This window comes from Rhipicephalus microplus, chromosome X (genome assembly GCF_043290135.1).
Source record: "Rhipicephalus microplus isolate Deutch F79 chromosome X, USDA_Rmic, whole genome shotgun sequence".
Lineage (NCBI taxonomy): Eukaryota > Metazoa > Arthropoda > Arachnida > Ixodida > Ixodidae > Rhipicephalus > Rhipicephalus microplus.
The window spans coordinates 141,774,372-141,798,343 of record NC_134710.1 but is presented as its reverse complement, the minus strand read 5'-3'; the positions used below and the strand labels follow the sequence as shown (position 1 = coordinate 141,798,343).

The 23,972-nt window shown below is 42.9% G+C and overlaps 1 protein-coding gene across 3 annotated transcripts in view; it reads right to left on the bottom strand.

The window, feature by feature from the left end:
* Window positions 1–23,972, bottom strand: part of l(3)76BDm (trafficking protein particle complex subunit 8 homolog l(3)76BDm) — a 223,669-nt gene that overhangs the window by 47,985 nt on the left and 151,712 nt on the right. For all 3 annotated transcript variants that reach the window (XM_075877897.1, XM_075877898.1, XM_075877899.1), the window contains exons 18-20: window positions 10,071–10,441; window positions 5,123–5,267; window positions 4,958–5,054 (exon numbers count right to left, since the gene is read on the bottom strand). In XM_075877897.1, coding sequence (XP_075734012.1) covers window positions 4,958–5,054; window positions 5,123–5,267; window positions 10,071–10,441 — 613 coding nt within the window. The remainder of the gene's footprint in view (window positions 1–4,957; window positions 5,055–5,122; window positions 5,268–10,070; window positions 10,442–23,972) is intronic.

The window sequence follows — 23,972 nt, the reverse complement described above, 5'->3', positions numbered from 1 at the left end:
TTTGGTGAAAACAGTATGATGTTCGTTGGGTCGTTTGATGTGCTGCGTTACAAGACCAACATCAACAGTATTACTATATTCAGTCGTGTAATTAATGCACTCTCATCATAAATGCACCCCCTACTCCATTCGTCAAAATTAAATTTTTTTCCCTGCATAGTAATAGACGCACTCCCTTCATTCATCCACTGCAGTCCTGCTGACGAACATCTGGCGCCGCCTTACCTGTTGCAGGTTTCTGTTTTTTATTATGCCCACCCCCCTCGGCCACCTCGGCTTGCTCCCTCCCCCCTTCGCCCGTTGCCGCGTGCCATATTGTTTTTCTTTGTATCTGTGCGCGGCACGTCCCCCGTCTTTATCTGTGCGCCACAGCGAGGTTCAGGAACAATAGAAGTGTAGAGACGACGCAGCTGATAAGCACATAGCGAGCGAAGGTCATGAAACTGCCCTCGCCAACCGACGGTCGCTTCCTGCAAATACGAAATTTTAAGGCCAAACGACGTGCCCATGATTTTCGAGTGATGACAGGATCTGCTGTTGCGAAGAGTGATTTGTCGCTACCGCGTCGTAGGTTTCTGGAAAACCAGAAAAAAAATCACTTGTTGCCCAGAAAAGATCGTGACGATTTCCGCAACATGATAGCACCCCCAATTCTCGTTTGGCTTGTTCTCCGCATGTATAGGAACTTTCGCATGTGGAAGCGAGGCGGCGGCCACATGTTAATCTTGCTATAGGCGGTTTTGATGCTTTGGAATAGCTTGCTGCAATGTTGGTTGCTTGCTGCAATGTCAACGGTGCTGTCGCGGTCGTTGTACAAGGTTGCTGCAAAGTTGGCAAAGTGCATCGAAGCGCCGTAGCTCATGCTTCTGGATGTCCCTCGAGATCCCAGCAGATACCGCTGTTGCGGTTAAACAATCGCGAGAGAAGATACGCGCAAAACGCTTTTGTGGAATATGCAGGCGACGCGGGGACAACTTGCAGAAAATAGCGCCATCATGCAACCACCGAAGTTGAGTAAAGTGTAGCAATGAAGCTGTTTCCAAACAGTGTATGCGTATGACAATTGCGAAAGGCTAAGCGACCTAACTTTTTTTTTTGCATTAACACATTTTTTGCTCCTCCCGAAAAAGTTTTCATAAAATTGGCCCCGCATAATAAAAGCACCCCCAACTTCGCTACAATTTTTCGAAAAAAAGTGCACTCATTACATGAGTAAATACGGTATTTTTCATTTCTTCAAATATGTACAACCAAAGACTTATTGCGCACACATTGAGCCAATGATTTCACTCGTTTTATGAAAAAATGGAACATGATTGACTGCAGAATCAAATATTTAATTAAATGCTAATGACGATTGGTTGTTGTAACTCACACAAAAACACACATTTCCTCATTTCCTATTGAGACCTGTAATGCCGAGTGCCTTGAAATTATGCTACGCGAAACTAACACATCTGCGGAGAGTGCATCATATCTTGCGACTGAAGGGGACATATTAACCCAAAAGGATTCATATACTTTCAGCTGTGTAACTAAAAGCAAATAATCCAAATTGAATACGTGAAAGTTAATAATTGAATTTATGTGCCCCATGGGTAAGATAGTAAATGCTTCATATGCACAACAATCATAGCTAAATGCAGACAAATAATTTGGAATACGAACTTCTCATATCCAATCTTCTACCTGCCTTAAGACTCCCAATCAAAGTTCTATACCTCATAAGCTTTAATGACATGAATATTCAACTAGTTCAAAAAGTGAATTTCCATATCAAACATGAATTAATTGGCAAGGGCAATTTGATCAGTATTCAGAACTTGAAATATTCACACTTCTTCAGCAATAATGCAATCAGGAACCTTCTTTCTGTATGATATAAGGTATCCAAACTTTTCATCCTGCAGCAAAATATTGCCTACTGAATGCTAGAGCACTAGACTTGCAATAAACATTTAAGAGCCTTCAGTGGTCACTAATACTCTTGTCACACGGGCATCTGCGAACTCTCACGTCATTACGACAACGACAATGTGGTCCGTGTCACACGGCCTCCCTTACGTCAAGGAAGTTAAATGAAGCTTTTCGCAAAGAGAGTTCAGCCATCTTTGTTAGTGGTGGAAGAGAGTACTCTCGTCTCTAGTAATCTGTTGTTACTAAAAAAAATTGCAAATACAAAACAGCCACAATCAGCACAGTAATGGGCTTTATCCATATTCATTTTTCTTTCACTGCATAATCTGCTCATAATACGCATTTTATGAAAAAGAAATACGCTTACAAATGTACGTACTCTCCACACCATGCTCCACCAAAAGCTATTGAGTCGCCACTTTGACAACGTTTCTTCAAGTCCATGCAAGTACAGTGTAGTGCCAGTCATCCTGTCCGTGCGCACTGTGGTGTTTAGATCTCTAAAATACATTCACTTCTTATTGTTATGCTCCTTATTCTGCTTCAACACTGCCAAAATTCATAGCAGTGGTTGACGCGGGTTTTCTTTCTTCTTCGTCGATCGATGCCGGTAGCCGTGTCGGCTCTACATGCGAACTGTTGTGTGACCCATCCACAGCAAGGGCTTCGTGTACTGGACGCGAGACCTGTGCTCATTTGATATAGTAGAAAACCTTGTGACCAATGTGGTAGCGCAACTTCAAAGAGTTCGGTGACAACTTGTAATGTGTTTGACAATCGGCATATTTAGAGAAAATGTGTACCAAAACAAACGTACAGTGTTGCCACCACTTCTGTCAACATTATTGCCAACTTGCTGGCAAGTTTACATGTCTGTGATAAAATGCAAAACATTTTTTTGTTGTTTTGGTGTAAATAAATTATAGCTTATATAATCGCACGTACAACTGAAAATGTTTTCAGAGGGATTAAAGCCAAAATCTTGCATGCAGAGAAGGTGCAGCAGCGCCTAATGGGCCCCTTCCAGCTCCCGTCAAAAGCTTATGAAATTTCCGTGTGACACGGGCATAAATCCATTTCTATTGAACTCCCGAGGGTAGTTTTATATTGATGGAGTTCAACAGAAATCAGTGGTGGCCGAGTGATAGGGGTGTAAGTGCAGTAAACAGATGGTTCATTTTACAGAAAGTGCTCTACCTCAACGAAGTATCATCCACACTCTCATTTCTATTTGACTTAGGTTGTTTTATTTAGTACACTTTTCTCTTTCCAATGTGATTGGATTTCACAAACTAAGAATGTTACATGAGTTATCAACAGTGCAAGCCGCACCTTAACATATAAGAACATTCTCAAAGGCTGTCATCCATTCTCATGTATTGTCTGCACAAAGCAGAAAGCCACGTATATCCTGAAACTTAAACAAGCACCAGTCTTAATGCTTGAGTACAATGATGACAAGTGTATAAAACTCAAAGCATTTCACCAAAAGGGTCTCAATGTCCAACGACCATGCTCGTTGCTATCTTTGTACTGTAAGTGTTTTTGGCTGCTGGACACAGCAAACGCATGTATATTTGAATTGGTTGGTTCACACTTGCAGAGGAAGTGGCACAAAAAACAGGACATAATAGAGGCGACAAATATCACTAAAAAAATAACACCTACAAAATCACCCAAAAATAACACCCAAAAAATCACAAAAAAAAACAACTCCAGCAGATCCCACTCATCATGGGAATCAGTATAAGTGAAGCTTTGATGAGACAAGACAAAATGCCCCATCATGCTAAAAAGCCTGCAGCAGTATTCAGTGATGCAAGTGCCCCTTAAATTGCGAGTTTTTTTTTTTTAGGGGCGAAGCTCCTTATGGCGTGGCTTGTGCGTCCCTCGTATGTAACCACCAGTGGCACATACCCGAAATAGCGGTCTTTACGATTTTGACCTCCAAGGTGGTTCCGGTGAGAGATTTCTTCTGTGTGTTGTTGAACAATTAAAGATAGTGCTCAATGCACATGTTAATGGCTGCTAAGGGGGAATGAGAGACAGGAGCATTCGGCTTTTAGTCAACGCGCACGCTGCGATCCCCATTAGCAGCCATTGGCATGTACATTGAGCACTATCGGACAAGAAAGGGTTGCTACATCATACTTGCTGGGTGTAACCTCCTTGGTTTTAGAAAGGTTTATCGAGCGTTGAGCCGCAGGGCCATGAATACAATGAAATAGTATATACCATGAATGAATTCGAGGTGGTTAAAGGGGGGAAGCAGATACGAAGCGCAAGCCGTAAGAAATTAAAAGCTGAATCCTCCTGTCTCTCATTTCACATTAGCAGCCACTGGCATGTACATTGAGCACTATCTGACAGGAAAAGGTTGCTAGGTTATACTCGCTGGGCGTAACCTCCTTGGTTTTAGAAAGGTTTAGCGAGCATTGGGCCGCAGTGCCATGAATACAGTGAACTAGTATATACCATGAACTCAAGGTGGTTGAAGTTGGAAAGTAGACCCGAAGTGCAAGCCGTAAGGATGTGTGCGTGTGCCACCTCTCGTTTAGTCCTTGGAATGTTCACTGAATGGCGTGCTTCTATATGGGGAATATATGATAAAAAGATGCGAGATGGTGAGACTTTGGAGTGTTGAATAGATGGACGAATAGACACACAGACAGATGCATGGATGGACGCATGAAAGGACGCAGGGGCAGATGCATGAACGAACGCAGGGACGGGCGCACGAACAGACGCATGGACGGTCTCACACAGACGGACGAATGCTTCGCCCCACTCTCCATCATTCACTCCGTGGATATGCTGCCATTTTTTTTTTTACATTCAGTTGTGCGACCATACAGTATGCAAAATTTGATGGAATGAATAACCGTTTAGGGCAAGAGCATGCAGTTAATATGCCTGACAAGCACGACTGCCATGATTAGCAAATACAAATACCTACTGCCGCCCCAGAAATGTGCACTTCTACATGCCTAAAACCAATAAACACTAGTCACAAAAGTTAAAATTGCTCGGACAAACTTACCTAATTTGGGGTGCGATATAAGAGGTACCAAGCTCCACACAGGGCTTACACATGTCACTTGCAGCAGGCTCAAGTCAACACTACTGAGGCCATCTGTCTGCAACACATATACACAAGGCTCAGTGGTTAGTAACACTAGTGCACTGCTTACTAGCCTCAGCTTACCTCGCAAGCATTGGACACTTGCAGAGAGATGAGTGCCCCATCAGGGGAGCCTGCCACGCCAAGAGAAACACTCTGACGAACAGATGCCTGGAGTGTTAATGATGGCAGAGTGGTAAAGCTGATCTGGTGCCACAGAACACGGTGCCTGCATAACAAAGCAAAAGAACAGACATAAATGCTACAGAAGGTCTAGATTATTAAACTGTCATGACTAGTTCTGCCGCTGATACCCGACGCAATACAGAAAGTCAAGTGTAGCCTATCCAAGTTGCACCACTCTGCCAGATGTTTTTACAAATACATGCTAAGGTACAGCTAAAAAATAGCCATTTTAAAACAAAAGGGCATTTTTGCTGAAGACATGCAATCAGTGGTGACAGAAAATACATGGTAATTAGTTACCAGTTATCCCTGATTCACTAACTGATCTATTGAGCTAGCAAGTCTTGTGAGCTCACTGTAATCAGAAGATTGAAGTAATCTCTTTATAAAAGCCATATCAGCTTTTGTACTTGGAAAGATGTCATTAGCCACAAAATTGCAGCATGGTGAATTCACATCCAATGGAGCATGAGAAACTGTTACTGCTGAGGTCATGTCCCTAAGTCATCAAGCAACACGCAGCCTGCACTGCTCTGCTCCAAACTTCACAATACGCTTACAGGGTCACTGAGTACTGGCTGTTTATCAAACGGTAACGCACACAGCAAGATCACCTCAAAGGCCACATATATGTCCATACTTTAGCACCCAGTTTCAGTCTCATGTTGCACCAGAGCTCTGATAATAGATTTTTTCAAAGATCCAAGATCTAAAAGCTGACACAACTTTCACAAAGCTCACTTCAATTTTCTAATTACGATGAGCTTGCTACTTATCTGCATAAAAGTTATCAATTTTATTAATTAAGGAATAATTACTATATGTTGGCTAATTACCTTTGCAACTGATAGCATGTCTGTAGTGGCAATGACCTACTTTTTCAAAATCACTACCTTTAAGCATTACTGAACATCTCTATAGAAACACCCAGCATAAAACTTGGCGAGATAGGGCAATAGCACCGGAAGAGTTGTGCTATGTTGTGAATTGGTAAAACTTTATATATCTGCTGCCTAACGCAGAAGTAGGCAACCTTTTGAGGCGGAGGGCCGAGTTTCATGAAGTCGACAGGGCAGGGGCTGCACGACAAATCAGGGGAGGGGGAGGGGAAACAGGCAATGAGAAAAAACTCGTCGAATTTGAGTTGACAACAACTCAAAATAAAAGGTGGAATCGAAATCATTTACTTTGAAAACTCATGTCACAAGGTAGCAATATGCAAACATAAATTACAAGAAAGAGCACCATTTGAGGTCAAAACTGCCATGTTGGCCTTCAGATAGGGAGTGACAGGGAGAGGGGTGGGTGTTCTGACGCGTTCCTGAGGGCCACATTAAAGCTGCCGCATGAGCCGCAGGTTGCTGAACCTTTGTCTAACGCAAGCCATAATCATAAAAATATTTAATACCGTATTTACTCGCATAATTTGTGCACTTTTTTTTTGCGATTTTGGCACTTTGAGAAGAGAGTGCGCAAATTACGCGGGGATTTGGCAAGCGCATACGAAATAATGTGCAATAGTCCTCACATGTGCAGTATATAATTTTTAAAAAGTTAATAAATTGGAACACAAACAAATTTCACTTGTTTATTTTCAAGAATTAGTGCGTATTTAACCTAGTAAGATACGGTCAAGTGCGATCTTGTCGGAATCGCTGATCGAGAGGTTCGACCGAGAATCCCTGTCGCGGCCACTGTCACTGCCCTTCCAAAGCACATTTGCCCTCGGTTCTGTCTAGCCCGTTCGAATGTCCTATTTTCTTTGCTGGGAGAAACTAGTTCCCACAACACAGCAATACTAGAGGACCTAAGTGTTCGCACATACTTGAATGGGCAGGAAACTTGTATTAGCAAGCGTGGATTCTTCTGCTTTCTTCCATACCGATCGCGCCGATCATTACATGTTGAAGCACTTTGCGCTGAACTGCTTGGCAGTGGCACGATTCCAGTTTTCTTCGGCAGACTTTATAAAAGCGAGCTTGAATATTGTCGTATATATAATTACAGTAGCCCTTTGCAAGAGAATAGTAAAAATGAGGCAAATGAATGGCAAAACCTAAACTTTCAATATCAACCAAGCATGCGTTGCAGTGCGGACGCAGAGAACGAGAGGAAGAGTTGGCGCGACAGGCCCTCGCATGCCTCCGGTGCCGTGACACGAATGGGTATGTTCATGGTGATAGAGATGGAGAGATAGAGGAGAAGAAACCATGGAGGAAAGAATGGAGAAAGTGCTCCAGCGGTTCCAGCGAACCGTTAGCGTAGACCCGTCAATAGGTTTGGGTGTTTGGGTACAGTATTCTAGTAACCCTAGTTCAGGGTAAATCCTCAGAAGAAGGGTCTTTGCACTCCTAGCCTGTTTTGAGTGCGCTCGCCTGATCGGCCAGGCACATGCCCGGCTCGCCCGTCCAAAGAATTTGAAAGTCGAAAGTTTTCGTCTGTGCATCAGCGAGCTGGCTCGGGCGGGTCAGTGGGCGCAAAATATGCAAGTACCGTAAATGTTTTTTTTTTTCGTAAAGCTGACAATATATTAGGGGTGCACAAATTATGCGAGTAAATAAGGTATGTCAAAATATTAAACTATATAAACTAACGACTGGACATAGTAATTACACAAACACAAGTCAAAGTGCCTGGACATCCACCTTTTTTGGAATGCTGGTTGCAAAAACAAAATTACAATTTTGGGGCACTGGAACATTATATACTACTGCACAACTGCAGAATCGAAAGGCAGCCAGCTCCCTGTCATACGAGCCACACAGCCCACCACCTGTGGCAACACAAAGTGGGATACTGCTCATACAGAGATTGGTAGAATGCACTGATGTCTATATAAAAGTGACAGTGCTTAAATTTTATATAAGCACTGTCACTTTTGCAGCCCGAAAAGTAGCTGCAGTATGAGGTGAATTCAACTCGGATTCCATGTCTGCCTGACAGTGGACTGCATGCAAGAGAACTTGACAGTGGCCCAAGTTTTGAAGTCTGGATGCTACAAAGAGCAGCGCTATTTTCTTTTTTAAACAAATAGATGCAATAAGATATAAATTTACTTATCAGAAATTAACTGCTCTCAAAACAACATACAGTCGAATCTCGATAATTCGAACTCGAAGGGGCCCGAAAATTTGTTCGAATTAAAAGAAGTTCGAATTAATGAAAGCTAAATAAACGGAGGGCTCTCCATGCAGTGGCACATGTGCATTGAGCTAACACACGAGGGGGAAGTTTTAGAAGACTTACATTTATTCACAAATCACAGTAAATCCGTTATTAGTTGAAATAATCGGTGATGCGCGTCTGCACAAGTTTGCCTTGCAGCGAGTCAATCAATATCGCACGCAGCTTGCAAAGCATTTCTACTTCGGCTTCAGCATTCTCCTGGCAAGAGAAGTTGCGCGCGGAAATGTCTGGCACCGACACTTTCTAAAGACGACAACAACGATGACTGCGTACCGGAGCCTCCCGCTCTGTGCTACGCAAGTGACGAGAAAGGAGGGGTGTCTCCACGCGGAGAGAAGCATATCGGCATTTGAGAGACAACAAACACTCCACAGCAGTTTTTTTTTTTTCCTTTCTTCGCGTACGTCGTTGAAAGGAGAAGGGTTACGTGGCAGGGACAGGGAAGGGGGAAAAGTGGCACCAGTGAGAGACCCCTTAAGGCGCAGAGCCGTGCTCCCACAAGGGGCAAGGGCTGTAGAATATAGTGCCTTTTTCCTTTCCTTCAACCATACATTCGTTCAACCCAGCCACAGCTTTCCTTTTTTTCTCTCTCTCCCTTCGCGCACGGCGTTGGAAGGAGAAGGGTCTTTACGTGGCAGAGATGGAAAAGGGAGAAGCGTGACACAGACGCATCGCAGATCGGCATTTAAGAGAGAGCAAACATTTCACCGCAGCCTTTTTTTTTTTTTTACTTTTTAGTTCCTTCGCGCTCAGCGTTGAGGTGTCGCAGGTGCCGCCGCGGGATTAGGCGGGGTGCTGAGAGCATTTTCGGAGTGCGGTATGTTCAAATTAACCGTCAGAAGTGCTTGGGCGTTCGAATTATGGGGTGTTTTCCCCCTTTGCAATACACATAGCTTTGACGGGACCTCATCGTGAGTTTGAATTAACCGGAAGTTCGAATTAAGCCTGTTCGAATTTATGAGATTCGACTGTATGTTACAATCAGTGATTGTCGTTGTCATATGCTGTGGCTTTGAAGTAACGTTAGTTATGTCTAGTGGCCCCCTTTTCCCTCATTTCATAATGAGCTGAGAGCAGTGGGCGGCTGATAGGTAGTTAACCCTAAATAATTCATTGGCGGGGCACCGAGCAAGAGGCGATGGAGTGGCGTGCCCTTGTGGGAAGCACACCACTACTATGTTAATTCCATAAAGGGTTACTACGTTTGAGCATTGCAGATGTGCAAACACAATATATAGTACGTAGAGTTTAAAAAATAAAGTTAGGGCTCATGAGCTGAAAGCGAGTTGAAGAGAAACATACCCAATATTGGGCATAGCAGCACACAACCAGATTGGGGTTTCCCAGCATTCACTACTGTCTGTGAAATTTAGGTGGTCAGTGACATGAGTGACTAGGCAAGATTGATAATCTATATTGCTTTGACAAAACAGATACTACTTCTGCCCCATAGCCACAGCTGCTTGTTTTCACATAAATTTAAGTGATTTACCTTGATCTATGACAAAGCACAATCATTAAGCAAAAATACAAAAAGAATTGTGAAAAACTGCTGTACGTCCATTTTTCATTTTTGTTGATTGCTCCATCAATTCTTTTAAACTGTTATAATTTTCTTGACAATGGGAGAACCAAAGGCTATTTGGACAAACTGACTCACGAAAGCTGCCCCTGAGGGCCTTGGTAGTAGAATAAAAGATGCAGCACATGGCGACCCGGCTTCTTGGCACCATGCAGCCAGAAGGGCAGTGCCACCCTTTGACCACCCTCCATGCGGGCACCCACAGCAGGTGCTTGCACCCAGGCCAGTGGAGGTGCCTGAGCTAGCACAGGTGGGCTTGGTCGAAGCGGCTCCTCGTGGTATGCTTCATCCTCGTCGTCAGATACAGGACATAGGCAAAATAACTGCGGCTGTGCGCATGCAAGCTGCAAGGAATGCAATGCTGGACAGCCATCTGCATTGTGCAGCTCCACAGTAGCCTTCTGCACCTCTCCGCAGAGTAGTTGTCCAGGCAGCTCTGAAAAGGTCACCTGTGACCAACATGTGAGAAGCAAGTTCAAAGTCCAGTACTAAAGCCAGCATTACAGTAGGAGCAGAACAATTTCACTGAATTCGCAGCGAGATCAAGCTATCGGTGGGAGGACCATCCCCGCTGAACTTGGCAACGTTTAAGGGGGCAGACTGGTCTTAGACATTTTTTGTTTATTTCTTCAGTGATCTTGATAAAACTGCACAGGGTTATACAGTTTTCACTGCTGATTTCAAATATGTAATTAGTTTTCCTGTAACTCACTTTGTTGCTGAGAAAACTTAAATTCACTTCCTATTGTTTAAGGCCACCATAGAAAAAAAAGCGCTTAATTAAAAGTGATATTTAGGATATGCCAACATAGGCTAACGACTATAGAGTGAAAGTATGGAAGAGGTTTTTGTTTTTAGACCTTTATTGGTTATTTTGCAGCAAAATGAACTATACATTTTCAAAAGCAGTTGGAATTGTGTTACAATTTTGATTAGTAATTAATTAAAAAGGCATGTGCTCTAAATTTTGCTCCCATACTTGCATTCTACACACATACAGGTTTACACTGCAAATAGAAATATTGTTGTACCTGCCCTAGCTGCAGAGATATTAAGGCCTGAAAATTGAATAGTCACAAATTTACTTTTTTGAGAAAAATGGAAAAAACTGAAAACACACAGTTTCTTCAAAAAGCAACGATCATGGTGCGCATGTTAGCAATCCTCACGAAGGCGCTCATAAATTGGTAGTAGAGCTTTAGACAAAGGGGCTGGCAAATTATAAAGAAGCCTCAAAGTCGGTTCCCCATTTTTTTTTGCAGGTTCTGCATGTTAACGGCACCAAAAATCTGGACAGTTAAAATGATATTACAAAAAAATTACTACTTCTTGGTGCGTGACAATTTGCAGAGAGATAGAAAAATACTTGCAGAAACCAAATATGTCAATTTTAAAAAATGAATATTTTTGTCACTTTTTGGTCCCAAAGAGCAGTCTCCCCCTTAACACTAAAACCTTATCTAGTGAGGCAAGTCTAGCTGTACTATTGGAGGAGCTAGAGGGCATTGAATGGGATGTAACTGGGCTCAGTGAGGTTAGGAGGACAGATGAGGCCTATACAGTGCTACACAACGGGCTCATCCTTAGCTATCGGGGCTTGGCTGACAGAAGAGAACTTGGAGTGGGGTTCCTAATTCACAGAAACATAGCTGGCAACATAGAGGAATACTATAGCATTAATGAAAGGGTGGTAGGTATGGTAATTAAACTGAATAAGAGATACAAGATGAATGTGGTACAGGCTTACGCGCCTACATCCAGCAATGATGACGCTTCAGTTGAAAGCTTCTATGAAGACGTGGAATCGGCTATGAGTAAGGTAAAAAAAAACACAGTATACTATACTGATGGGAGACTTTAATGCGAAGGTAGGGAAGAAGCAGGCTGGAGACCAGGCAGTAGGAGATTATGGCATCGGAACTAGGAACGCCAGAGAAGAGCTACTAGTAGAATTCGCAGAACGCAATAATTTACAGATTTTGAATACCTTATACCAGAAGCGAGGGAACTGCAAGTAGACATAGAGGAGCCCTAATGGCGAAAATAAGAACGAAATAGACTTTATACTCAGTGCACACCCAGGCATCGTGTAGGATGTGGAAGTACTTAGCAAGGTACCATGCAGGGACCAGGGAATGGTACGGTCCAGAATTCGCCTAGACTTGAAGAAGGAACGACAGAAACTGATACGCAAGAAGCCAATCAATGAGCTAGCACCGAGAGAGAAAGTACAGGAATTCAGAGTCTCGCCTCAGAACAGGTACTCTGCTCTTATCGAGGGAAACTGCCTTAGCATTGACGCAATGAATGATAATCTGAGGAGTATCATTACGGAGTGTGCAGTGGAAGTTGGAGGTACAGTAGTTAGACAGGATACTGGCAAGCTGTCCCGGGAAACAAAGAATCTCATTAAGAAGCGTCAGAGCATGAAAGCCTCAAGTACAACAGACAAAATAGAGTTGGTAGGGCTTTTGAAGTTGATTAATAACGTAACGTATCTGATGTGAGAAGGTATAACATGGAGAGAATTGAATACGCTCTGAAGAACGGAGGAAGCGTCAAAGCAGTGAAGAGAAAACTAGGGATAGGTAAAAACCAGATGTATGCACTAAGGGACAAAGAAGGCAAAATAACTACCAATATGGGTAGGATAGTTAAATTAGCGAAGGAGTTTTAGAGAGATCTGTACAGTAGCCAGCACAACCACGACCTTAATATAAGAACTAGCAGTAACCCAAATGACACCCCACCAGTAATAATAGAAGAAGTCAGAAAAGCATTGGAGAGTGTGCAAAGAGGCAAAGCTGCTGGTGAGGATCAGGTAACATCAGATTTGCTGAAAAATGGACGACAAATTGTGTTAGAAAAACTAGCGACCCTGTTTACGAGGTGTCTCCTGACGGGAAGAATACCAGAATCTTGGAAGAATGCTAACATCATCCTAATACATAAGAAAGGAGATGACAAGGACTTGAAGAATTACCGGCCGATCAGCTTGCTCTCCGTCATATACAAGCTATTTACAAAGGTAATTGCTGACAGAATAAACAAAACATTAGAATTCAATCAAGCAAAGAAACAAGCAGGATTTCGAACAGGCTACTCAACAATCTACCACATTCATACTATCAATCAGGTAATAGAGAAATGCTCAGAATATAACCAACCACTATACATATCCTTCATAGATTATGAGAAGGCATTTGATTCAGTAGAAATATCAGCAGTCATGCAGACACTGCGGAATCAAGGTGCCGAATTATATATAAACATCCTGGAAGAAATCTACAGGGAATCAACTGCTACCATAGCGCTTCATAAAGAAAGCAACAGAATATCAATCAAGAAGAGGTGTAAGGCAGGGGGACACAATCTCCCCAATGCTATTTACCGCGTGCTTACAGGAGGTTTTCAGAAGCCTAGAATGGGAACAGTTAGGGCTAAGAGTTAATGGAGAGTACCTTAGTAATTTGCGCTTCGCCGATGACATTGCATTGCTGAGTAACTCAGGGGACGAATCGCAACTCATGATTACGGAGTTAGACAAGGAGAGCAGAAAGGTGGGTCTTAAAATTAATCTGCAGAAAACGAAAGTAATGTACAACAAACTCGGAAGAGACAGCGCTTTGAGATAGGTAATAGTGCACTTGAAATTGTAAAAGCCTATGTCTACTTAGGACAGGTAATAACCCCTAAGTCGAATCACAAGACTGAAGTAACTAGAAGAATAAGAATGGGGTGGAGCACATTTGGCAAGTACTCTCAAATAATGACAGGTAGATTGCCGCTATCCCTCAAGAGGAACGTATATAACAGCTGCATTTTGCAGATACTTAGCTACGGAGCAGAAACCTGTAGACTTACGAAGAGGCTTCAGCTTAAATTGAAGATGACGCAGTGAGCAATGGAAAGGAAAATGGTAGGTGTAACTTTAAGAGACAAGAAGAGAGCAGAGTGGATCAGGGAACAACTGGGGTTAAGGGTATTATAGTTGAAATCAAGAAGAAGAAATGGACATGGGGACATGGGACGTGTGAGTATCTGTATTCAGTGTTGAAATTTTGTACTCTTCCCCCTCCCCCCCCCCCTGTAATGCCCTTGGGGGCTGTGAGTACTATGACAAATAAATAAATAAATAAAATGGGCCAGGCATGTAGCACAGAGGCAGGATAACTGCTGGTCATTAAGAGTAACTAACTGGATTCCTAGAGAAGGCAAGCGGGTTAGGGGGAGACTGAAGGTTAGGTGAGAAGATGAGATTAAGAAGTTTGCAGGTATATATTGGCAGCAGCAAGCACAGGACCGAGTTGACTGGCGGAACATGGGAGAGGCCTTCGTCCTGCAGTGGACGTAGTCAGGCTGATGATGATGATGATACAAATACACACAACGGCGCTTGCTTTCTTGTGTGCAGTTTGAGCCGATTGTCGGTGAATAAAATATGTTGACTGCAGTTTATTGGTAATATCTATGCTTCTCTCTGCCAAATCAATGCACGAAGCCCATGCAACGTCACTATGACTTGGTTACTTGCGAACGCCTAGCTCGCCCTGGGTGACTGTCTGCATATGCTTTCGCACTAAATCACATTTTTGCTGTGTTTCTTGTACGTGTTTAGCTTGTGCTCCACCTACTATGCACTGCTGTAGTGCGACTGAACTACTTATTTGCTTCTTGCTCACCTGCATAAAAAAAAAGAGAGAGAGAGAGAAAGAATAATCATAGCAACCTTGTAGAACAGTGCGATGAGTTCAGTATCACTGTTCACACGAATAACCATATGCTTTCTTTTTTTCTCTTCACTATCAAATGTGGGACAGTCGATAAGTCCAGTTAGAAAAACTTTGTGGCTGACAGCGCTATGCGCTACATAGACAATTATCGCATACGCACATGTTGTTGCACTAGTAAAAGCATAAAAAGCTTGCAAGAGTTCAGCAGAAAGCTTTCATTGATAAAGTACGTGCATGACAGTGATACAACAAAGGTCTGGTAATTTTATGGGACGAGAATGTTTTTTGTTTTCTTTTGTTTTTTCAAACAAAAAATACTACTGCCATTCATCATTCAATAACAATACCACACAAACCCTCAAGAAAACGTATATAAAGATTACATTTTTCGAGAATTCATACAACACAAATGTAAAGTATGCTGTCTGAATTAATTTTGAACATCTGGGTTCTTTAAAGCATTTTTATATCCAAGCACATGAATGTCTTTCGTCGAAAGTTTAACGCCAAGTTGAAAATGCGCAGGGTGATTCCGTTTGCGATAGATGGTGTCAGAGATGCGTACAGCTTAAATTTGTTTTTGCATTGTAGAATATTTTTGCTGTTCCAATGCATGCAGGATACCTAAAGTTTTTGATTTGTCCTATTTTTCTCCCTTTCTGAATTCGAGAAAGGTAGTTCTAGCATAGATGCATGAACTGTTTCGAAATTGAGGCAGTATGTCAGCCAATAATCGTGACAAAGCACACTCAAATGAAAAATAAAGCACAATTTTTCGCTAAACCAAACTATAAAATAGAACCCCTTAAATGTTTTTTTTCAAGTTTTATGGGCACTATTACATTGAGGCACACACTTTATGATGAAGAATGTGCTGAAAGTCCTTTTTGTCCTTTTTTATGACTACGGTACAAGCAGCAATAAAACCAAAAGCTGTGGCTATGACGTTATACGTAAAATCGTGAGAGAAAAAAAAGGATGACAAGACTGATGCTCTAGACAGTCGGGAAAAGAAAGAGAACATGAATATATACAAGATCTAACAGGAAAGCTAATACCTCAAACATGAATCGAGTTCATAAATGCACTTGCAGAATTTAATGCATTCGGTGACACCATATTGGTGAGGCTTCCCTTGATTCATAGCCACAATTTAAATGCGGAAATTCAGGTACAACTGAGATGCTTGTCCTTATTTACTGACAGAAGAAACAAACAGGCTGCACAAACACCCAATTGTACTACAGCCGCTGGAGATGAGCTGCGCTGCCCCGCCACGGTGGTCTAGTGGCTAAGGTACTCGGCTGCTGACCCGCAGGTCGCGGGATCGAAGCCTGGTTGTGGCAGCTGCATTTCCGATGGAGGCGGAAGTGTTGTAGGCCTGTGTGCTCAGATTTGGGTGCACGTTAAAGAACCCCAGGTGGTCGAAATTTTTGGAGCCCTCCACTACGGCGTGTCTCATAATCATATGGTGGTTTAGGGACTTTAAACCAAACAAATCAGATGAGCTGCGCCAGAAATATGTGTGTGCACGTGCACACGTGTACGTGCAAGCGTGTGTGTGTGCAAGTGCCCCTTTGTACCACTTACTTAGATTAAAGCCTTTTTGTGCGAGAAATGGGGCGAAAGAAGTGCAGCTTGGTGCATAGGTGTTTGATTGATATGTGGGGTTTAACGTCCCAAAACCAACATATGATTATGAGAGATGCCGTAGTGGAGGGCTCCGGAAATTTCGACCACCTGGGGTTCTCTAACGTGCACCCAAATCTGAGCACACGGGCCTACTGGTGCATAGATGTTGTCCCACTTTTTTTTTTTTTTTTTTGAAAGACCCGTCTTGGGTCAATAAGACACATGCACCCAACTTTTTCCTCATAAATAAGTAGTTGTATTTCGGTGAAATTTGCTTCAGAGTATTTCTAAATACATTAATTGGAGATTCCGTAGGCATATTTTTGTTACGTGACAAATATAGATGAACCGGAGTTAGTCCAGAACCACACACCTAAATTTATTGTTTCAGATTATTTTCTCTAGGTTATCGACTGTAAAAACACAGCTAAGACTTCCTACTTTTTCTCTTCCTGCTCCTGTCTATGCCTTTTTTAAAGACGATAGTCTTTCTTGGGGACCTTCGACGTAAAAATTTTGGTCTGTCTGTCTGTACATTTGTCTGTTTGTCCACTCTTAACGGCACCGTGTACTTGAAATGGTTGACCCCATCTGCAGTGCGCACCAATGCTGCTCAAGGCTTAGCGTTTATACTTGTGCAATTGTCAATTAAAAAGCAATTATTGCGCATGTCTGGGGTACCATAACAACACGTATATATTCTGCATGTGCACCTTTTACTAGAAAAGACATACATAAGTAATTTTAAGAACTGTAACGCTTATCACGCTGCGCTGACCATGCAATGCTTGCACGAAAAGGCGAGTGTTTCCAACGCTTTGCCAAGATGAGACGGCGGTGGCACCTACCCGTCGCCTTGCGTTCGACACCTTATCACTTCCGAGACGGGCGCGCACACCCGTCTCAGAGCCACGCGCTTCGTTTTCCAAGAAAACTGCCAGATGGCGCTCATGTCTCACGAGTGACATGACTTGATGCGCTTGTTCACCTCTGCTGCATACTCAAGGCACTCTAACGCAGCGCCTCCAGAATAAATTTTACCGATTTTCTTGCGCAGAACATCAAATAAATGTTTTTTTTTACTCTCTCCACACGCAAGACTATCGTCTTTCGACGACATTTGCAGATTAACATGCAGATAGGAACCAATTTTTTTTTTTACTGAATACCTAATTCGACACCACGTGAAAACCAGAACAATCAGTCAGTTCACTCAGGCCATTGTACAGGTCATCCAAATGCAGCTATTCCACAGCAAGAGCACATCACTAAGCTTTTGCAGTCTTTCTTCCTGTGCACTGCCTGAGACTGGAATAACCTTGCAAATGAAGTAGCAGTCATCCTTAATTTCCTGCACTTCAAGACTGCCATTCAGAAAGCAGACCAATCCACATTGTGATTAACAGCTCCATCAATACCGTCACTTTAATACTGCCAATCCCTCAAGGAAATTCTCAAGTGGGACTTTCAAGGAAATAAAAAAATAATAAAAAACATTGTCACTGCTTGAGGAACACATGGACTTATCTGTGGTTGTCTGTCTTAGCCTTCAGTTAGGTTTAATATGATGAGTACAGTAGACTGCTTTTAAACGAAACTTGAAGGGACCAGGAAATGGGTTTCATTTAAGAGGAGTTTCCTTTACTGAGAGGTAAACAGGGGTACAATGTTCAAGTACGAAACCAATCATATTAGAGGCAGTTGTTCCATTTAAGCAGCAACCTTGTTTTTGAGTTTACAACGGACCTCCACTCCGCAACTTTTTGAGTTTGCAACGGACCTCCACTTAAACCTCGACTCTTCATTTCAAACCATGTCATCTTCCTCGATTTTTCTAAGGTGTTCGATCGCATTCCTCATCAAAGACTTATGTTCAAACTTTCTTCCCTTAATCTAGACCCGCTCCTACTGTCACGGATACAAGCCTTCCTCACTAATCGATCCCAATACACAGTCATCGAAGGTCACCATTCCTCGACTACAAATGTAATATCTGGTGTACCTCAATGTTCCGTCCTTGGCCCTCTTCTCTTTGTAATTTTTATTAATGACCTTCCCTCAAGTGTTGCAGTGAAAGCTTGTTGATTCGAACTTCAATAATTCGAATTTATGAATAATTAAGCAGTAAGTTATCGTCCGGCCAAGCTCCATACAAGCCTATGAATAAAAAAGCCCGTTAATTCCAACGCGAGTAGGTTCCGCCGCCGATAGAACGAACTACGCGCTACCGCGCTGGCGGCTTGGCTAGTCACTCGATAGGGCAGCTGCCGAGTTTTGAGGCGGCGTTGACAAAGAGCGGAGAGAAAAACGGAGAAACTGGCGCGGAGGCCAGAGTGCAGAAAATAGAGCCACTTACTCTTCTCCCCCTTTCCCCCATAATCTCTCTCTCAGCGGCTGCCTGCTCTCCGTCCTACGTAACCGCCAAGATTTTTTTTTTGAAGCGCCAATCGTGGAGCTTTTGAAAATCCTGCGTAGTTGTCATTGTTAGACGACAGATGGCATGACCAGCACACAGCAAATCGGGTGCGTCGTAGCTTCGCCCAGCCTTCTCTGCAGTCTCCGTCTTGGGCGTGCGTCAACACTTCGGTTGTTGGTGCTTGGAGTAGCTTCCGACTGTTGCGATTCTTTGTGTTGGTGTTAGGCCTCGACTAACGTTTGTTGCGGTAGTGCCGGTAGTAGCTTTCCGTCTGTTGCGATTCTGCTGCTCCGACTTGATGGTGTGTGCCCGCGGCAAATACCGTGCCAAAACATTTCAGGAGAAAGCCGATATCCTGCGGGAAGTGGACGCCGGACTCTTGCCTATGCAAGATATCGCGAAAAAACATGGGATACCAAAGACGACGCTATCTACTTATATAAAAAATAGGAGGACTATTGAAGACGGCTTAGAGGCAGAAGTTGCGAGCAAAAGGAGGAGGTTGCGGCCCGCTAAGTATCCTGACTTCGAGAAAGCACTTGTCATTTGGATAAAGGAAATGTGTTCGCAGGACATACCACTGAGTGGCCCAGTCATACTGGCAAAGGCAGCGGACTTCGCCCTGTAGCTAGACTACGAAAACTTCGCTGCTTCAGATGGGTAATTGCACCGTTTTTGCGAGCGCTATGACCTTGTTTTCCGTGCTGTGTCGGGTGAAATGAACGCGGTCAACATGAAAACATATGAAGGTTGGCGCTCCGAAGTGCTTCAAGGCTACATGGAGAAGTATTCTCCGCAGGACATATTTAATGCGGATGAAACTGCCTTATTTTTCAAATTGCTGCCCGCCAAAACTATCACGTATAAAGGCAACAAGTGCACGGGAGGGAAGAAAAGTAAAGAACGGATAACTGTGATGGTTGCTGCAAACATGACCGGGACCGAGAAGTTGCCTCTGTTTGTGATACGCAAATCGAGAAGTCCTCGTTGCTTCAAGAACATCCAGTCCCTCCCATCAGACTTTGCGGCCAACAAAAAGGCCTGGATGACGGTAGATTTTTCGCGCAGTGGCTGGGGAAGCTTGACAAGAAGTTCGAACGCTGTGGCCGCAAAGTCCTGCTTCTTGTAGACAACTGTTCGGCTCATAAAATCAACATTGAGAAGAAGGCCATTGAGCTTGCCTTCCAGCAAACACGACAGCGGTACTGCAGCCCATGGACCAGGGTATAATGAGAAATTTAAAATCATTTTATCGGCATCATATGTTCGAACGAATTATTCTGTGCAGTAACTACCAAGTGACACTCCTAAGTGCACTACACATGCTTGTGCATGCTTGGGAGCAAGTGACAGTGGTTACGATAGCAAATTGCTTTCGCCACTGTGGCTTCAGCACCGAAGCTCTGCAAGCTGACGAGCCACCAGGGCTCGAACATGATGTCACCGCCCCCATGGAGGACGTTTTGGAAGACATCTGCTTTGCGGACTACGTCGATGTGGACTCAAGTGCAGTGGTGTGTGGTGCACTCACGGATGGCGACTTAATATGTAAGGTGAAAAGTGCAGAACCTGTCGCTGCCAGTGATGATGATGAGGAGGAGGACGAAGCACCAGTGCGGCCCTCTGCTGCGGAAGTCATGGCCGGATTGAATGCCGCCCGTCTTTTCTTAAGTTTTGAAGAAGGCGGAGAAGAGGCCTTCCGCCAAATTCGCTCGTTAGAGCAGAAAGTGCTGGCTGTCACCTTCAAGGAAAAAAGTCAGACTGCGATCACAGATTTTTTCAAAAAAATAAATTGTTATGCCCTGCTCGCAGTGTACTATTGTTGTTCTTCACTTTCGTTAGTTTGAACTTTCGTTAATTCGAACTGAGGCGGCTTCCCCTTGCAACTTGAATTAACGAGCTTTTACTATACATCTCCGATATGTCTCTTTGCTGACGATTGTGTCGTTTACCGCCGTAGATGTGATGGTTTTGATCAACTTGCCCTCCACAATGATTTAAATGTAATTGAAAATTGGTGTTTCTTATAGATGATGCAACTTAATATTTCTAAGTGTAAATCTCTGCAAGTTTCCCGTAAACGCTCAAACCTAAATTTTACTTATTCTCTCCAGTCTACCCATCTTGCCCTAGCAGAATTGCACCAATAACTGGGTGTTATCATCAACAGCAAACTAACATGGTAAGACCACAGCTTACTGCTGATGCATCCAAAACATTAGGTTTCATCAGAAGATCCCCGTCCTGCTCACCGGCTTCAGTTCGTAAACTTGCCTACGCAACCGACGTCCGTAGTAAACTCGAGTATGCCTTTCCAATTTGGAATCCACACCAATCTTATTTAATAGATGCCCTTAAAGCCATTCAAAATCATGTGGCTTGTTTTATAACCTCCAAATACAATTTCCGCACAAGTGTTACTACTATAAAATCATCACTTTCTCTCACCTCTCTGGACGAAAAATAGCACGCCTTTGTTTATTTCACAAAGTGTATTTCAATTATTCTTACTTACATGGCTCCCTGCTTCTCCCACCAATTCGAACTTCGCGCCGTCTCTTCAATTCTTTGAGTGTACAAAATTTAAAAGGTTCAACCAATGCTTTTAACAAATCTTTTCTCCTGTTAACAATTGAGGATTGGAATCGGCTTGCAAATACAATAGCCAATGAACGTAATACTCTGAAGTTTAAAACCTTACTCAAGACTCATTTTACAACTGCACCATCGTAATTTCTGTGTAGCCAGTTTCCTTTCTCTAATTTTTATGCCACTTTGAATCATGCTATTAGTTATATAACGAGTTCTGTTTTTATTATTGCCCTGTAATTCCAATTCTAAAATTGTAACCTACTTTTTGTTCTTGGTCTGTAATTGCCTTTGTGTATCCTTGCTCGACCCTCCCCCCCTTGTGTATTACCCCGTCAGGGGCCCTTAAGGGAAAATAAATGATGATGATGAAGAGAGTTTTGTTTAATGAGAGTTTACTGTATTTGTAAGTCTGTACAAAATTTGGATATATACAAGTTTTTATCAAATGCTATATGAGCTGCATGCAAAAAGAAATGCATGTGGCTACCATGCTGTTTTTCAAGCCACGAAAATTGAGTAACAGCCTTCTCATGCTCATAACACAACAGTTCTTTAGCGCCTATCCTAGCATTTTTCTGCTTCTCATACAAAAAAAATGCTGAACAAAGTATGTGAATTTGAATAAAATTAGATTTGTAATTATCAACATCACTTTTGGGATTAAAGTTTTTAAAAAGACTCGCACAACCATCATCACCGCTGGCTCGCAATTGCTTGGAAATTGAAAGATGGTAGGTAAGTAGGCCTGTGGCCTAACATTCCAAGTCCTCTCCCCAGAAATGCTCCACTCGCTAGGCTAGCGTAAAGGAACAGACCATTAAGATATCTCCAATTATGGCAAGACCAACATCATCAAATATATATATATATATATATATATATATATATATATATATATATATATATATATATATATATATATATATATATATATATATATATATATATAGCTGCCAGCTCGTAATAAGTTCACGTGCTACATGACGCCAAACAGGCTCACAAAGAGCGTGCCACACTCACCGCCATGGCTACAGGTGGCACTGACTGACACTCCCACGTTTAAATTTAAATATAAACTCAATAATGTAACTGGGGGGATAGCCACCATGGTGGCTCAGTAGTAGAGCATCGAACGCGTTATTCGAAGGACGCAGGTTCGGTTCCTGCTCACAGCAAGCCACCCACTTTTCTTTCTTCACATTTACGTTACGATTGAGTCTAATAACTTTCCCTATACATTCCTTGGCATTATTGTCTGTTAGATCTCACTAACATTGGTCAAAACACAGAAAAACGAGCCCTTAAGTATACACTTCTTTTCACTTTACATACATACATATCATCATTATCATCAGCCTGACTATGTCCACTGCAGGACAAAGGCCTCTCCCATGTTCCGCCAGTTAACCCGGTCCTGTGCTTGCTGCTGCCAATTTATGCCCGCAAACTTCTTAATCTCATCTGCCCACTTAACCTTCTGTCTCCCCCTAACTCGCTTGCCTTCTCTGGGAATCCAGTTAGTTACCCTTAATGACCAGCGGCTATCCTGTCTAAGCGCTACATGCCCGGCCCATGTCCATTTCTTCTTCTTGATTTAAACTATGATATCCTTAACCTCCGTTTCTTCCCTACTCCACTCTGCTCTCTTCTTGTCTCTTAAGGTTACGCCTACCATATTTCTTTCCATTGCTCTCTGCGTCATCCTCAATTTAAACTGAACAGTCTTTGTAAGTCTCCAGGTTTCTGCTCCGTAGCTAAGTACCGGCTAAGTACCGGCAAGATACAGCTGCACTTGAGGGATAGCGGCATTCTACCTGTCATAATTTGAGAGTGCTAGCCAAATGTGCTCCACCCCATTCTTATTCTTCTAGTTACTTCAATCTCGTAGTTTGGTTCCGCGGTACCTGACCTAAGTAGGCATAGTCTTTTACAACTTGAAGTGCGCTATAACCTATCTCAAAGCGCTGCTCTCTTACGAGGTTGTTGTAAATTACTTTCGGATTCTGCAGATTAATTTTAAGACCCACCTTTCTGCTCTTCTTGTCTAACTCCGTAATCATGAGTTGCAATTCATCCCCCGAGTTACTCAGCAATGCGATGTCATCGGCGAAGCGCAGGTTACTAAGGTACTCCCCATTAACTCATATCTCTAACTGTTCCCATTCTAGGCCTCCGAAAACCTCCTGTAAGAACGCGGTAAATAGCATTGGGGAGATTGTGTCCCCCTGCTTTACACCCTTCTTGATTGGTATTCTGTTGCTTTCTTTATGAAGCACTATGGTAGTAGTTGATCCCCTGTAGATTTCTTCCAGGATGTTCATATATACTTCATCAACGCCCTGATTTCGCAGTGTCTGCACAACGGCTGATACTTCTACTGAATCAAACGCCTTCTCGTAATCTATGAAGGCTATGTATAGTGGTTGGTTATATTCTGAGCATTTCTCCATTACCTGATTGATAGTATGAATGTGGTCGATTGTTGAGTAGCCTGTTCGAAATCCTGCTTGTTCCTTTGGTTGAGTGAATTCTAATGTTTTCGTTACTCTGTTAGCAATTACCTTTGTAAATAGCTTTTATACTACAGAGAGCAAGCTGATCGACCTG